This window comes from Drosophila pseudoobscura, chromosome X (genome assembly GCF_009870125.1).
Source record: "Drosophila pseudoobscura strain MV-25-SWS-2005 chromosome X, UCI_Dpse_MV25, whole genome shotgun sequence".
NCBI classification, from domain to species: domain Eukaryota; kingdom Metazoa; phylum Arthropoda; class Insecta; order Diptera; family Drosophilidae; genus Drosophila; species Drosophila pseudoobscura.
In genome coordinates this window covers 16,562,153-16,577,917 of record NC_046683.1, presented here as the reverse complement: position 1 = coordinate 16,577,917, position 15,765 = coordinate 16,562,153, and the positions used below count along the sequence as shown (strand labels likewise).

Sequence of the window (15,765 nt, the reverse complement as noted above, 5' to 3'; positions counted from 1 at the left end):
TTAACTGAAGTTGTTCACCTCTTTAAATTTTTGGGGGGTTAAGTGGGCTAAGTTCGTTTTTTCATCGATATATACGGTCGGTACATCCTATCGATAAGTCCGGTTGTAATATTTTGTTGTCGTGTCAAAAAAAGGAAGCGCTTGGAAAAACTCTGTTCAAGCTGATTTGATTAAATTTTCACATTCCGCCACGCTCTAACCGAACAGCAGAACCGCCCACAATGACCAAAAAGGAGGACAAATCCCAGCCAGGCGAGGAGGTAAGAATAATTGGCAAAATAATGACCGAAAACTTAGTGCCGGCTAGCCGCTGTCGCTGGCCGAAATAATTCTATTGTACACGTCATGTGTTGTGTTGTGTTATGTTTTTAATGGAAAATCCTTTCTTGCAAATTCGACAGCTGGTGAAGGTGAACAAGTGGGACGGGTCCGCGGTGAAGCACGCCCTGGATGATGCCGTAAAGACGTGCCTGCTGGGGGATCGTCCCCATCTGAAGGAGCAGTTCGGTCTGGTCAACACTCGCCTGGCCCTGTGCGCCCTGGCCGTTGGCGTGGCCATCATGGCCCATGCCTGGGACTACACCCACCCGTTCCCCCAGTCCCGTTCCGTACTGATGTTCAGCGTGCTGGCCTACTTCGCCCTAATGGGCGTGCTGACGCTCCACACAAGCTTCCGCGAGAAGGGCACCTTCGCGGTGGCCGTGCACAAGGAGAAGGAGCGCACCTGGGAGGCGAGCTCTGACATGAAGAAGTACGACGACAAGTATCTGCTCACCCTGAGCGTGCGCGACTCCAAGGGCCAGCGTGAGTTGAACAGCGCCAAGTCCTGTGCGGCCTTCATCGACACCAATGGCGTCATACTGGACAATCTGGTGGCCAACGAGGTGAACCGTCTGTACAATTCGTTGTCCGCGGAGAAGAAGGACAAATAGCAAGAATCGGTATAACAAAAACAAAAGCACAAAGCAAATGTCCCCTCGCCCCCGCCCCCTTCCCATCATCTACCTTTGAGGAATGGAACGGCAGTCCCTTGCTAGTTTCCTTGCAGCTTATCCTTTTTTTTTTTAAACTTGCTATTGTGTAACCTCGGTTTCCTCTTCTCTCATTAAATTGTAACAAGTATGGTAAGAATTGTGAATGTGGTGGTTTATGTACTAACGTATAGAATAGTTGATCGGAGAGCTGTGGGAAATGTGTCAGAAGGGAACGAACGATAGGCAAAGCGGGCAACAAAATGAGGCTGCAGTAGTGCTGTCGTCTGGACGTTTTTTTCTACAAACCAAAATTCAAAATTAAGCTAGTGGTGTGGTATATGGTGCGTTATGAGGGAGATCGTTACCCTGCAGATTGGTGGCGCCGGCAATGCAATCGGCGATGCGGTGAGTATGTGCCTGCGGCTCCTTCGTGCTGTCCTCCTCATTCTTGTGGTTCTTGTGGCAGTTCTGGCACGTCATATCTCATGAGCATGGTGTGGACTACAGCTCGGGACGTTTCGCGGGCACCAGTCCCCTGCAGCTGGAGCGCATGAATGTCTTCTTCAATGCGACGGTGAGCAAGCGGTTCTACGCCCGCAGCATCGTCATCGACACGGAGGCCAGCACCATCCAGCGGCTGCATAGCAGCAGTCAGCTGTACAGGCCCGAGAACTTTGTGGCCGGGTCGGAGAGTGCGGGCAACAACTTTGCCCGCGGCTACCATACGGATGGGGCCGAGATCCTGCAGCAGGTGCTGGACAACACGAGGCGGGAGGTGGAGGCCGTCGACTCCCTGCAGGGATTTCAGCTGCTCCACTCGATTGGCGGCGGCACCGGCTCCGGCCTGACCTCGCTGATCATGGAGGCCCTGGTCGAGCAGTATCCGGACAATCTGCTGTGCAACTACGTGACCATACCCTCGCCGAACATGTCTCAGGTGGTGGTTGAGCCCTACAATGCTCTGCTCAGCACACCCGCCCTGGTGAACAATTCGCATTTGACTTTCTGTTTGGACAACGAGGCCCTGTTTCAGATCTGCAATCGGAATCTGAAAATCAAAATGTCCGGCTACGAGCACATCAATCATATCGTCGCCCTGACCATGTCCGGCATCACGACATGCCTCCGGTTTCCCGGCCAGCTGAACGCCGGCCTCAGGAAGATCTACGTGAACATGGTGCCATTTCCGCGCCTGCATTTCCTCATACCCGGCTTCGCGCCGCTGGTCACCTGCACGCAGCAGCAGTTCAGCAAGGGCACCGTCGCGGAGCTGGTCCAGCAGATCTTCTCCAGCAACAACCTGCTGTGCGCCATCGATCTGCGACAGGGTAAACTCCTGACCGCCGCCGGCATATTCCGGGGCAGGATGTCGCCCCGTGAGGTGGACCAACTGATGACGGGGATGCGCAACAAGAATCTGAACAACTTTGTCGACTGGATACCCAACAACATCAAGACGGCGATCTGCGACATACCGCCGCGCGGTCTCAAGATGTCCGCCACATTTATCGGCAATACGACGGCCATTCAGACGCTCTTCCAGCGCCTCCTCGACGGCTCCTCGGTGATGCTGCGCCGCAAGGCCCATCTCCACTGGTACACGGGGGAGGGCATGGAGGAGCAGGAGTTCATCGATGCCCAGCAGGAGCTGCAGGCCATCATCGATGACTATCGCAGCAGTGCGGAAATGGATGGCGAGGGCGGCGGTGGTGGTGGCGGCGGCACTGCCGGTGGCGGCGACGAAGACGGCAGTATGGATGGCTCTGGTGCTGCTGCCGGACCCCAATGTCCCTACTGTACCTAGATTAGACTGGTGGTTGAATGCCTACATACATACATACTTGCACTTCCAAAAAGAAATTTCCAAATGAAATCATCTTTGTCGTTTCATCTTTGTAAATCGGAATACAAATTGAATAGATATTGATATTGTCCTAGATATTTCAACAATTTTGTGGAGTTTTTGTTCAATCGAATCGATCGAAGCGGATCTCGCTTGGATGATCCACGAAGATCGCTTTAAGGGATATAATCCTGACCATCCCAGATCTAGTTTTGGTATTCAAAAATGCAATTAGTTGCCAAATCTTTCGGGACTCGCGATCTATTTTCGGTTTGGACAAACATTTTGCGTAGGTCAAAAGCCGGATCTGCTAAACTTGAAATGCAGCCAAGAGGGAGTTGAGAATACGGCAGGGATTGGGGTAAATAAAAGGGCGCCCCTATATACATACATATGTATGTATGTATGTGCGTGCGTGCGTGTGTGGCTAGTGCCACGAGAGGCAGGAGATATGTATTCTATGCAGCATTATTAATAGATTGATGCTAAAGGTTTTTGCACTTGGTTTATTTCTGGTGCACCGCATTCCTGAGATGCCGTCGTGGTGACAAAAATATATTATATCCACGTACACACACGTCCAAATACAGAGAGGCGGCAGGCACCCAGTGTGCATCAAATCCCATCCCGGCCCCGAGGCGGACAAAATGCTCATGAAAAATGCGCAACGGCGGTCTGCAAGTGGAGCACACACACGCACACACACCCGTTATGCTGGGTGGCAGGCGCACACCTACACGCACCTCGAGAGAGCGAGAGAGAGAGAGAGGGAGAAAGGCCTGAAAGCATAAATATAAATTAAGAATTCAATAGAACGCGAGTAGAGACGCCAACTATTTGTGGGCTGGGCACCTTGCTACCAGCTCCCTGCCCTGCCACCCCGTGGCCACTTGGCATCGCCAAAAATTAGTTGACTAGGCGCCGCTTAACGGCATTGAAGCATTGCCCAACGCGTGGACGGCGTGCGGCATTTCCAAAGTTAAAGAAACCCCCAAATTTTGAATTGCGGCACAGACAATCGATAGTATCGATTGGGTCAAAGGGTTTCACACTATCGATACTTATTTTTTGTTTTGTTTTGTATGGTTTCCTAATAAAACCGCTAGGAAAAAAGCCATCAAATCTTCTAGGAATAAATAATTTTGTATTTGTTTCTCGGTTTTAGGAGATATTAAGATTTTTCTCAGTACCGTTGGTGTGACCGTCTCCAAAGCGCGGCTTCAATTCGCTGCTAACCAACACTCTTCAGAAATCTATCAAATTTAAATCTTTAAGGAACATAGGGCATAGAATAGATGAGATATTTGTAACAATATCATCCAAATAAATGTATTAGATATTCTTGTATTTCAAGTATTCGAGAGCAGAGGGAGAGAATATCTTTATTGATCTAGAAGAGATCTAGCTATAGCTAATTTGAAGGAAAGAACTGGTTATTTGTTACAAATTAATAAAAAGAGTGCTGTCCTTGCTGGGGTCAATATTCTGCAAGTCCTCGATGTTAAAGTTATTCAGGTGGATCTATTATGTCGATCCGAATAACACTTCCTGCACGTAAAGAACAGATTAGAACAAATTATTGATAGTCAGTAATAATGTAATAGTGGCAGTCATACTCTACATCAATATATATCAAGAGTACTCCGTAACCATTAAGTAATAGCATAACATAATACCATGATTTGAATATAATATCCGATCATGGACGATTAACCCACTATCGACCAGTGGGTATGAAAATAAAGTCCTTGGTTATTCTAAAAATTTAAGAATTCTAGCGCAGTCCAGGTAAACGATATCTTGGCAATATGTGTTTTCAAGTATAGAGAACGAATGGATCCACAAGAAGAATTTACATACAGACATATATTCCCAGATACACTAGAGTGGATCACCTTTTTAAATAAAGGGGGGTTAAGAGGGCTAAGTTCTTGTTTCTGATAGGTATATTTACGGTATATTTTGAAAATGAGACGGTATATTTCGGTGCTGTTCTGAGGGTCATACTGTAGAAACTGGTTTTCGCCGCGCTCCCATGTGGTGTTTTTTAGTGCTAAATGAATCGAATTTTAATTCGCCGCAGTTCGCTTTAGCAACAATGAGTCCCATTCCATACACACTGTTGCGGCAACATTTCCTTGAAAACCGTATTTTAGTCAAAATAAAATACATTAAGGTAATTAAAAGAAGCAATATTGTAAAAAATACATTTATCTATGGGATAAAGCTAAGTGGGCAAATCTATATAGCTTGAAATATAGGCAATACCCAATTCGCCGCAGTTTCGCTTTTGCAACAATGAGTCTCATTCCATACACAAACATGTTGCTAATTCCATGCACACATACCCTGTGGGTTTTGGATGTTATAGAATTGTGAATACGTTTGTCTTCCAAGGCTCAGTAGGTATCAGGATAGAGATAAATATATACAAGATACTAATAATACACATGAATAAGTCAAAAACATATCAATTTGAGAAAAGGTCTTAATAAATTGCGTTTGATCTACATATAAAATTAGCGAAATAGGGTGTACAAAGGCCTATACACGCATCATGTCTTCAAATACCAGCAACATTGCGACTGATTTTTTGTTCAACTATTTTGTTTAAACGTTGTTTTAGTCAAAGTACAATAAAAGCAAGGATTAAAAACCATCCAATATTGTAGAAAATTGATTCATCAATCGTATAAAATTAAGTAGTCATGGCTAAATGTTCTATATAGCTAGTAATACTCGACGGAATATCAAAATCGAGGAATATGTATAATAGAACTTGAATTCGTCAGACCGTATATTTTATCACTGGGTCCGCGGTCACACTGCCCACATTATCAAAATTTTTTTTGAACCGAGCGGTTGCTGCGCGCGTCGTTGTCGAATTAAGTAAATACAAATAAATAAATATATTGAGAGCAGCTTTGAACCTTATTTTTTTTTGGTCCGGCCGTTCGTTCGGGCAAATTTTGTGTGTGCTTTATTTACTATTATTCACTTCTAGTGTAAAAAAATCTTTGAACAAGTCGAACGCTGGGAGGCATACAAAATTTTTCCGTTTACGGTTCGTGCGCGCTACGAGTTTTGTTGTACCTACCTAACCATACAACCGAACCAACCCAAACCAAACCAAACTACCACCACCACGAACAGTGTGCCGTGCGTACCACAAAGTTTTAGATATTAACCTTTACAGCATTTGCATCCAGCAATTGTCGTGTTACTTTTGTTTTTGGCGCTAATCGAAAAATACGAAAATAAAATAAAGGAGAAACAAAAAAAAGAAGTTGTGCCTACAGAACGGTACAAATATACTACATACATACACACACACACACGAAGAGTGAGAGAGAGTGGAGTAGAGTAGAGTAGAGCCGCGGGAATTTTTTTTGGCTGCTGTGCATGGCTTATGTGCGCTTATGTGTGTGTGTGTGCGTGTGTGTGTTGCAGTTGCACTGGAATTTCTGTAGTGTGGCCACACTTTAGAGTCGTGTATGTGTGCGAGAGAGTGAGAGCAGAGCGCGCCCTCAACGTTTTTCAATTAACGAATTTGTCGTGTGTTTACCTTGTTCTCATCTTCCGCTTCTCACCGTTTTCTTTCCTTTTTGTTCTTGTGCTAAAACAGAGTTAAAGAATACACAACGTGCGGCTCCCCGTCTCCCCCCTCCGGCTAACCCACCAAAATCAGAAAATTAGTCAAACATAAAACAACAAACAACAAAAAATAAAAGCCAGAGTCCTAAAAAAGAAACAAAAAAAAAAAAACGAAATACGAAAGAAGATCTGATCTTCCCCCCTAAAAATACCCCGCACACAGATCCATAGATCATGTTCACCGAAAAGGGAATCTTTCCCATAGGCGATGGCCTTTTGGATGTTGATGCCGAACGCTTTAACGGATTGCTCGTGTCGCATGACATCAACGAGATCTACGAGGTGGAACAGACGCCGTTTGCCAGGTGAGTAGTATCCTCCGATTCCAGTCGTCCTCACAAGAGGGATATCTTCTTTCTCTTTTCCTCTCCTCTCCTCTCTTCTTTTTTTGGCACAAAACAAGTTTCACGTTTTCTCAAGCAGCTGCTCTCCAAAACATACAAAAAAAAAAATACCAAATACTACAAAAGCGAAAACAGAAACAAAGCTCAAAATGTTGAAGAAAGTCTGAGTCCGGAGTCAGTTTTTTTGTTATTTTTTTTTTGGTTTTTGTTTCTCTTCTTTTCTGAAAACTGAAAACTTCTGCGTCTCAAAACTTGTTTTATTTCGTTTTCTTCTTCCTCTTGTTCAAGTCTTCGGCTTTTCTGTGTGTGTGTGTGTGTGTGCAAGCAGTAGAAGCTCTCACACACGATCAGCAAAAGCGCACATGCAAGGCTGGCAGACAGAGACCGAAAGAGAGTTGTGTGTGCGGATAACGGCACAGTGTGTCTCGAGAGGGATTTCCAGGGTTTTTGTAAGACTTTGAAATTAGAATTGTGGGGAAAAACCGTTCAAGTGGTTCCAAAGGGCTCCCAAAGAAAAAACCGCTCGTGTTGAATAGTTCTTACATTTTACGAACCCTCAAGTACAACGGGTAGTACCTGTTCAGGGAATCGGCTCTGCGTGATACGAAAACACTTTGCACGCAGATCCATTGCAATTTTAGATACCCTCAATCTGTGCTCTTTTCTGAGATAAAAAGGTTTTCTAGATTTCAAATGAAACTGAAAGATAATGCGTGATTAAATATTTCTCTGGAATCTCTGTAGCTCCCGAGATTGCTTTTTACTTTTTCTTCGCAATCTTAACTATTTATATATGATAAATATGAACTTTCAAAGATTTGTGAACAATTTCCATTCTGGTAGTTTTGTTTTTTTATTGTTTTTTTTTTTGCTCCACTGTGCATCGCATCTTTGCCTGTCTGCCGCCTGCCTGCTGCCCTTGTGGTATTTGCCCGTCGTTCCTCTGCATCTGCTGCTGCTGCTGCTGCATTCGGCCTAATGCTCGCTCCCTCGCTCTCACACTGCTCTCTCGCCCTCACAGCAGAGAGCAGCTGTTACTGTTTTCCGTGGCCGAACTGACCCTCGGGCTCTCTCTCTCTCTCTCCGTCTCCGACTGCTGCTTCATTTCTTGTATTGCATTCCCACTGACCCTCAGAGTGTGCTCTGTCTCCCTTTCGCTGTCGGTTGGCTGGCATTGCATGCACTCTCCCTGTCCCTGTCCCTCGCGCTGGCTGCCCGTTTTGCGTTTTGCCAGATTTGCATTTTCTCCTCGTTTTATATCAAATCACAAAGGGTGCAAGCACTCGATTCCAGAATGGAATGATTGGAAAACTATGCACTTGCCAGGGTATCAGAAGCCTCGAAGCTAACCTTTTACTCTTCTGGTTCTACTCTTTTCATGATAATTTATTTTGCATTTCGTTTTCAACGTGCTCCGTTGTGTTCCCCTCATTAGCTTTTTTTTTTTGTTTCGACTCTCAACTTGAGACGAAAGTTCTTTACTTGTGCAGAGTGTCTCCCCCCTCTCACTCTCTCTCTCTCTCTCGCTCTCTGGAAGGTCGTTGCTAACCCTATCTATCATTATTATTATTCCCTGCCATTGCCACGATTTCCCGAGCCAACTGATAAGCACTAACCAGGAGTAAGAGGGGGAAAGCACAATAAAAATATATTCGGTATATATTTCTCTCTCCATTTCGCTTCGTTCTTCCGCGTTTGGTCGGAAGCCCCGGCCAGCCACTTGTTGCTTTTCTGCCGCATTTTTTTTTGTCTCTTTTTGCGTGTACAGCACACACACACACACACATGCATGCCTCTGTATGCCTCTGTATGTGTGTTACTTACCGTTTATCGACGCATAATTTTTGGATCGTTTCCATCAACTAAATGACGATTCGAATGCGTTCTTAGATCGTTTCCATCAACGTTTCTGAATAACTGAGAAAACAAGGCTTATTAAGGTAAATACTGGGTTATATCTTCTTAGCTGGAAATTTGTCTGAAATTAAGTCTTTCGTGTGGCGAAGGCAACCAAAAATGGGCGACAAAATACAAAAAAATAAATATATATGTATTTCTTCTTTGAGCTGTGCATAATTGGACTTGGATGGATGTACATATCTTTTGGCAAGAAAGAAAGAAAAAATGTTGGCGTCTGTTGTTGTTGCTGTTTGATTGTGGCCCAATTTATTTGGTACACAAAAAAATAGAAAAAAAGGAATACAAATTGACAGCGAGACAAATGAAGTTGTGGACACACACGGCACCACCGGAGTTGCAGATATTTTTGTTGCTGGTTATGCCGTCTGCGGCTGCGGCTGTGGCTGTGTTGCCGCCGCCTGTTTTGCTATGTGGCTGCCACAAAGCCCACTTGACTTCCACACTATTGGCACATTGTCCAGTTTTGGAGATGTGTGTGTGTGTGTGTGTTTGGTACGGCTACGGCTGTTGGCCTTTCAATTGGAAATTAGGACGCATTTGGTGGGCAGCCAGCCGCTTGCATAATGGAGATTTTTGATTTACCAAGAAAATGGTATAAAAAAAAACGAGCTACCATCATTGTACCTTTGCCACGAATAAAAGTCATATTTTTAAATGGGGGGGATTATTGGGAATTTGATTTAAAGACTGTTAAGGGGGTGGGGGGAAATACCTCACTCAATTTATTACTCATTGTGTCCTTGTGACTGACGTCACAGGAAAAATCAACCCCCAACAAAATCGTGGCAGCATTAGAAGGAGGGAAAAGGCTCTCCCACCCACACGCCCACAGCTGACAGATGACTTGCTGTTTGTGTTTGTGTGTGTGTTGCGTGGGCTGCCACATGCCACATGCCACAGGCCACAGGCTGCAACTGGGCCAAATATACATACAACTGGCTTGTGCGTGGGCGAGGTTCAGCCTCCGGGCCCGGCCAACCCCCTCGTTGGGCGACGAGGCAGAGACTGGGGCGTCTTTGGTTCTCTGGTAGGGTTGGCCTTTGCACCCCTACCAACCTCCTCCTCCCTCTCTGGTGTATTGATGGAGGACCCCCATTGAAAGAGTCAACAAGATTCGAGATTTTCTTTTGTTTTTACAGGCGAAATCGATTTTGCCACCATCTGCGGCAGGCACTGTGGCGCCCAGACATAAGGGCGCAAGAACGTGTCCGTGACAGATAAGGGTAATGACAACAGAGTCCGGGTCTGGGTCCGGGTATGCGGCAGATTCGAAGGGGGCAGATAGTGCAGTTTTATTGGAATTTTTGTGGTGAAATTTTTCAAAAATCTTTTAATTTTATTCTTGCACTTTGCTACTCAATCCCAAATCTCAATCATCTTATGGCCCATCGATTCCCTGGTGGGTTTGTTTATTTCCCCAACGAATTATTTGTTTGTTCTAAGGCACAGGCGAACGACTTCAAAAATGCGATCGTAACTTTTTGCCTTTAGCTGGAAATTTGTGTTTGTTTATCATTTTATTTGAATGCCTTTCTTTAGTTGCCAAAGAGTCGAGAAAAGGGAAAAGGGTACGCTATGCAAATCTATTATTATGCCAGAGCAAGATCCTCTCTCAGAGAGGATCTTCGCAGCGAGTAGATAAGAGCTGTCGTTGCTGAGTGCCAGAGAGAGACAGGGACATCGTCCACATCGGCTCTCTCTTTCGTTTGCTGGCCCTCCATCTAGCGGTTGTCCACAAGGAGCTTAATGCTGCGCTCGGAAGCTCATCTTCAGCCGAACACCAAAGCTTGCCCTCTCCCTTTCGCTCTCTCGCTTGGAACTCCTACGCAAAGCTTGCGCTCTTCTCGAAAATTAAGGTATTAAAACATTCAATCAACCCCTTCGCCTTTGTGCGTTTTATTTTTTTGTTTTCTTTCGGTGTTTTTGTATATTTGCCAAATTAATTTTTCAAATTGCCATTTTGGCTAATTAACCGGACCCCCCACACACACACACACACGAGAGGGGGCCGCTGGAGTCGGTGGGGACGCCCACGCCTTCGTAATTTATTGCCTCGTATTGATACTCTTTTGATTATCTGTTTTATGGGATCTCTCTCTGGGTGCTACTGCCACTGCCACTGCCACTGCCGCCGAACGAACAGTCGATGATGGGTTCATTTTAATTGAGTTTTTCAATATGCCGATTGCTCCTGGGGGGGGAGCTTTCACTGGGGAGAGTCGGAATGTAACCTTGGAGTCCGTCTAAAATATGTTTAGAAAACGCCAAATGGGAATTCTTTTGTTGGTTTTATTTTTTCTGAGGGACATGGAATTTTAATGGGAGAAAACATATATTTTTGTGTTTCTTTTTTTAGCGAATATTTTTTGGTATTTTCTTGGGAAAGAGGAAAGGGAAGGGAGTCGGTGGACTACGAAATGCAAAACATGTGCTTCCTTCCGCTGTGGCTCTGAGAAATCAGTTTTAACTTCCACCGCATATCCCCATATCCCCCCCGCCCCTGCCACCAAGCAATAGGAAAACAAGAAAACAATGTTTTCTTCAGATAATTAACGCGTTGACAACGCACGAACTGCAGACAATGAACACCAAGTGATGAGAAGAGAAGAGACAATAAAAGAAAACCAAAAGCCCAGAGAGACAGACAGAGAGAGAGTGAGAGAGAGAGAGGGCCAGGATTTTACACAGGAAAGCGATCTAAGGTGTACTCTCTTTCTCTCTCTCTCTCTCTCTGTGAGGAGAGCAGCAGCGGCAGAGTTCGGCAGAAAGTGCTATCAAATATGTTTGATCGTTTGTATGGAAGCTGCACTGCTTGCTACTCCAGCAGCGACAGAAGCAAAGGCACAGGCAGCAGCAGAGATAGAAGCAGAAGCATAAGCAGAGACAGAGGCAGCAGGCAGCAGGCAGAGCTCGGAAGTAAGCAGAAAAATAAGCAGAATCAGAGACAGAAGCAGCAGCAGAGACAGCAGCAGAGATAGCAGCAAAGTCAGAGGGACAGTCAGCAGCGGCAGAGCTAGGAAGAGAGCAAAAACATAAGCAGCAGCAGAGGCAGAGGCAGAAGCAGTGGCAGAGGCAGGACAGAAGCAGGGACAGCAGAAGCATCAGGCAGAGCTCGGAAGTAAGCAGAAGCAGAGGCACCATCAGAGTTTAAAGCAGTAGCAGAGGGAGAGTCAGCAGCGGCAGAGCCAGGAAGAGAGCAGAAGCATAAGCAGAATCAGAGACAGAAGCAGCAGCAGAGACATCAGCAGAGGCAGAAGCAGTGGCAGAGGCAGAACCACGAGGTAGCCAGCAGAGAGAAATGCGCCAGAGAGGGCAAAGGCGGTGCAGGAGCAGTATCAGCTGTAGGCGAAGGGCATCACGGCAACAGCTTATTGAAAAGAAAACAACAAAAGCAAAGCAGAGCAAAGCTCTCATGAGAGGGATCGGGCAGGTCTATCTTTTTATTCCGTACCGTATCTTGTTCCGTTTCATAGATTCCGCGAATGGAATCGAAACGCTGTATAAATTTCTCACAAAAGAAAGGACACAAAAATATATCGAATAAATTGGGAATGGGTTTACGGGGGTGCCGGTGAGGGGGAGAGTGGCTAAACCCAAAAACCAATAAAAATAAATGACAAAAACCTAAAATTACACAGTAATTTTGGGTAGAGTGGTGAAGGAGGGGTGGTTGGGGAAGGGTGAGGGTGGTTTAAGTTATTGGTAAATGTATTAACCCCTGTCTAGCCAGCAACCAATAATTATTTGACCTTTCTAAGGCCTAGCAACCCCCTAAACTAGCCCTTCGCCCCCTACCCCCAATTTTCTCTCTTTCCACCCACAAAAATATTTATTTTTGGTTCCCTTTTGTTTTTGTCTGTCTGTCTGTCTGTCTGTCGTCTCCTTTATTGAGCTCTGATTGCTCTCGTAAAATCGACTCCCCCACAAGGCGGCGGCGGTGGTGGCGGTGGCGGTGTCGGTGGCACGTTCCCCTTTGTTGCAGCTGCATTTTAATGAGGTTTTTGGCTTTCAGGGTTGTCGGGAGTCGCTGCAAACAGGGGTTAAGTTCTAGTGACAGCTTCATTCTATGAAGAGTGAAGAGGAGTGCTCTCTGGGGTGTCTTCCAGGAGAAAGAATCTTCGAAAGAGTCCACCGAAAGAACAGATTCATGGCTGATCCGTAATCCCATGACCATTGTCCCGCTCCTCTTGGGAGAAATCTCTGGGAGAGCCTCTGTGTGAAGTCCCTGGCTAAAACGACTCGAAGCCAGCCCCTGGAATCGAAAAATTCTCCATGCTCTTAGCCGGTCGCCGCCCCCGTCGCCGCCTCCCTCTCCCTCCCCTCCCGCCCTTGACTGAGCCTCAGATTCTGACAGCTGACAGCTAGAAAAATGTCAAGGACGACTTCTTCGCGTTGAAGCATTTTTCCAATGATTGGGTTTGTTTTTTGTTGGTGGCGCCTCTGCCTCGCTGCCACGCTGCCTCGCTGCCACGGTTTCAGTTTCAATTTCAGCCGCTTTGAGCCGCTTTGGGGGGCTATTATTGGGTAATTTTTTTGCGCCTCGTCTGGCATTTCAATTTTGTTGATCTCCATTTCCGCTTGACGTGTGCTGGCTGTTCGCGTTGGCCTTTAACCTTTCTGTGGTTATGGTTCTGTTTTAATATTTTCGCTTTTTTTTTACTTTTATTGTATTTTTACTAAATTTTTTGCTGGGTAGTTGACTCCCCAGCCAAGGTCGTTGTGGCCACACAACTGAATGATTCGGACTCGGAGCGGAGTCTGGAGATTTGGAAATCAATGTGCACTGACCTTGAAGTGTGGGGCAGAGGGGGCAGAGGGGGGGGGGGGGGGGGGGGAGAATGTTGTGCTCCCCCAAAGTTCAAGAAAATTGCATTTTGTTTTTGTTTTTTAATGGAAAAAAGCGCTCGCTTTGGTTTCAGTAACGAAATGCACGAGAAGGAACAAAATGGGAATGGAACGCGGAGTGGAATGGAATGGGAAGAGAAGCTTTTATCCAACTTTTATTCCGTTTCGTTCCGCTAACCAATTGAAATGGAACAGATATTGAAACACTGGCAATGAAACATTTTTTCTTACCCCCTCTCGCCCTATTTTTCTATGCTTCATGCTACATATATTTTTTGGTTGTTTATTTTATTTTTTTCGTAACATTTATACGACCCTGTGGAATGTGGAATTTAATCTAGGCCCAAGGGGGGTTTTTTCTCTGCGCCCTCCCCACCCTATCTGTGGGGCTCTCTTTGTCTCTGTTTCTGGCTGTGTCTCTGTCTGTGTCTCTTCTGCATAAGCGATAAGATAATCAAAATGCGACTCTACCGAAGCGACGCGACGCTACGCGACGTATGTGTGTGTGTGTGTGTGTGTGTGCTATATTTTGTTGTTGTTTCTTGAAGAATGATAATATCTGAACACTCTGCCCCACCATTTCCTCTCTTTTTGGCACTGTTCGCATTTGATTCCACCATTCCATTCCGTTCCAACATTTCTAATGCGCCTCCTTGGGCGGTGGAACGGCGGCAAAGGAATACAAAGCCTATGCCCCAAGGACCCTCTCAAGTGAAAGGAAAAGGTTTCGATTTAAGTTTCAGTTCCAGAATCCCTGGGGGAACTAGTTCAGTTCATTGACTCGCGACAGATGATGCAACAAATTTGTGTGTATTTGTGTGTGTGTTTTTGCTCTCTGTTATTCAATCGCTTTCAACAAAAGTTGTTTCGCATGAGAAAACAAAAATTTCCATGTGGAAAGGGGACTTTGCACCACAAACAGACAGGCCCCAAGCCGGAGACTTAACGGCTCTCCAGCTCTAACCGTATCTCTATGTAAATATGTGCATGTGTGTGCATGTGTGTGTGTGTGTAGATCACTCTTATCAGCTGAATATTCTGGCCTGGGGGAGGGCGGGCGATAATGATAATGAAATTTCCAAATTGACATTGGGACCAATCGAAACACTGGAAACTACAGAACTAATCAAGCGATTAATCGATCAATCAACTGACACTGGAAACTAATGAGCCCCCTCCCCCCCCCCCACACACACACACACACAGACACGGAAGAGAGTGTGTGCGAGATCTGTTTAGAGTTGATTTTTTCCCAAAAGGAACTTTGAGGCCAAAAAATGTTGCATCGCTGACGAATCTAGAAATTCCGAATTGAAACAAAAGCGAGTCGATCGGTAGCCCGGAGGCACTTCCGCTGAATGACTAACGAGTAACGATATATACTCGTATTGGAATTGCATTCTGGCTGCAAGTGCAATGCCAATAAAAAAAGCGTTGACATTTCGACTGGCATGCAGTAGAGCTAAACAGATAAATGGCCTAATAATTCTAGTATCTAAATGGAGAATACCCCTGATGTAGATATGCCACATCCTGACCAGGAACACCCTGTGTTACGACCCTCGTATATCATAATCCCCATATAATGAGAAACACCATCATATTTATTTGAAATATTCCATTTTTTAATAGAGAAAAATTCACTTTGATTTAAGCACTAAAATTTATTTTTAAAAGTATTTTTAGAATATTTTTTCAAAGATTTTTTTTTTAAATACTTTATAGTTTTTCCTTTTTAACAACAAATTTCAAGGACGTTAAAGAAAGCTAATATACCTATTTTTTATTTATCCAACCATCCCACACTTGCCGAAAACTCTGTGTCCCAATGCTACAGCGAATTCCTTTGCTATCGACCTCTACATCAACTACTGACTGGAAAAATTCGTTATAGGGAGATCGAAAGCGTAAAGAAATGTTCGCTATAAGGAAATTCGAGGGCAAAACGTGCCGAAAATCTAAAGAAATTTCCGTGTTCTGGAACAAAATTCGTTGTATAGAAAACTTCGTTGAGAGATCGAGTGTATTTAATTGAAATATCAACAATCAGAAGCAGGAATCATCTATGGGATAACTCCCAGTGAATGATCTTCTGTTGTCCTTGTCCGATGTTCCCTTTCTCCTTGATTTCACTGCCCGTTATTCTGTTCATTTTCCCCTGCCAGTGTCCATCGAAGGAATCATT

The 15,765-nt window shown here is 45.1% G+C and overlaps 3 protein-coding genes across 4 annotated transcripts in view; all 3 read left to right on the top strand.

Annotated features, from left to right (window-relative positions):
- The first annotated feature begins 85 nt into the window (after window positions 1-85).
- Spase25 (Signal peptidase complex subunit Spase25) lies at window positions 86-1,138 on the top strand. Its single transcript, XM_001354588.4, has 2 exons — window positions 86-260; window positions 402-1,138. The coding sequence occupies exons 1-2, from the start codon at window positions 222-224 to the stop codon at window positions 930-932; spliced, it is 570 nt and encodes a 189-aa protein (XP_001354624.2). The 5' UTR covers window positions 86-221; the 3' UTR covers window positions 933-1,138.
- Window positions 1,139-1,237: 99 nt separating this feature from the next.
- Window positions 1,238-2,913, top strand: betaTub65B (beta-Tubulin at 65B). Its single transcript, XM_002133911.3, has 2 exons — window positions 1,238-1,379; window positions 1,441-2,913. Exons 1-2 carry the CDS (start codon window positions 1,323-1,325, stop codon window positions 2,776-2,778), a joined length of 1,395 nt encoding a protein of 464 aa, XP_002133947.1. The 5' UTR covers window positions 1,238-1,322; the 3' UTR covers window positions 2,779-2,913.
- Window positions 2,914-5,627: 2,714 nt separating this feature from the next.
- Window positions 5,628-15,765, top strand: part of Drak (Death-associated protein kinase related) — a 61,883-nt gene continuing 51,745 nt past the window's right edge. The window contains exons 1-2 of one of the 2 annotated variants that reach the window (XM_001354589.4): window positions 5,628-5,706; window positions 6,443-6,776. In XM_001354589.4, the coding sequence (XP_001354625.3) occupies window positions 6,646-6,776 (131 nt within the window). In that variant the 5' untranslated portion in view covers window positions 5,628-5,706; window positions 6,443-6,645. Of the gene's footprint in view, window positions 5,977-6,442; window positions 6,777-15,765 lie in introns of both variants that reach the window. The other variant, XM_033384368.1, reaches the window with a different exon arrangement.

Coding starts and splice junctions, on each gene's coding strand:
- Spase25 (XM_001354588.4), top strand. CDS start 222: ATGACCAAAAAGGAGGACAAATCCCAGCCAGGCGAGGAG. Junction 261..401: donor AATCCCAGCCAGGCGAGGAG/GTAAGAATAATT, acceptor CAAATTCGACAG/CTGGTGAAGGTGAACAAGTG.
- betaTub65B (XM_002133911.3), top strand. CDS start 1,323: ATGAGGGAGATCGTTACCCTGCAGATTGGTGGCGCCGGCAATGCAATC. Junction 1,380..1,440: donor GCAATGCAATCGGCGATGCG/GTGAGTATGTGC, acceptor TTCTTGTGGCAG/TTCTGGCACGTCATATCTCA.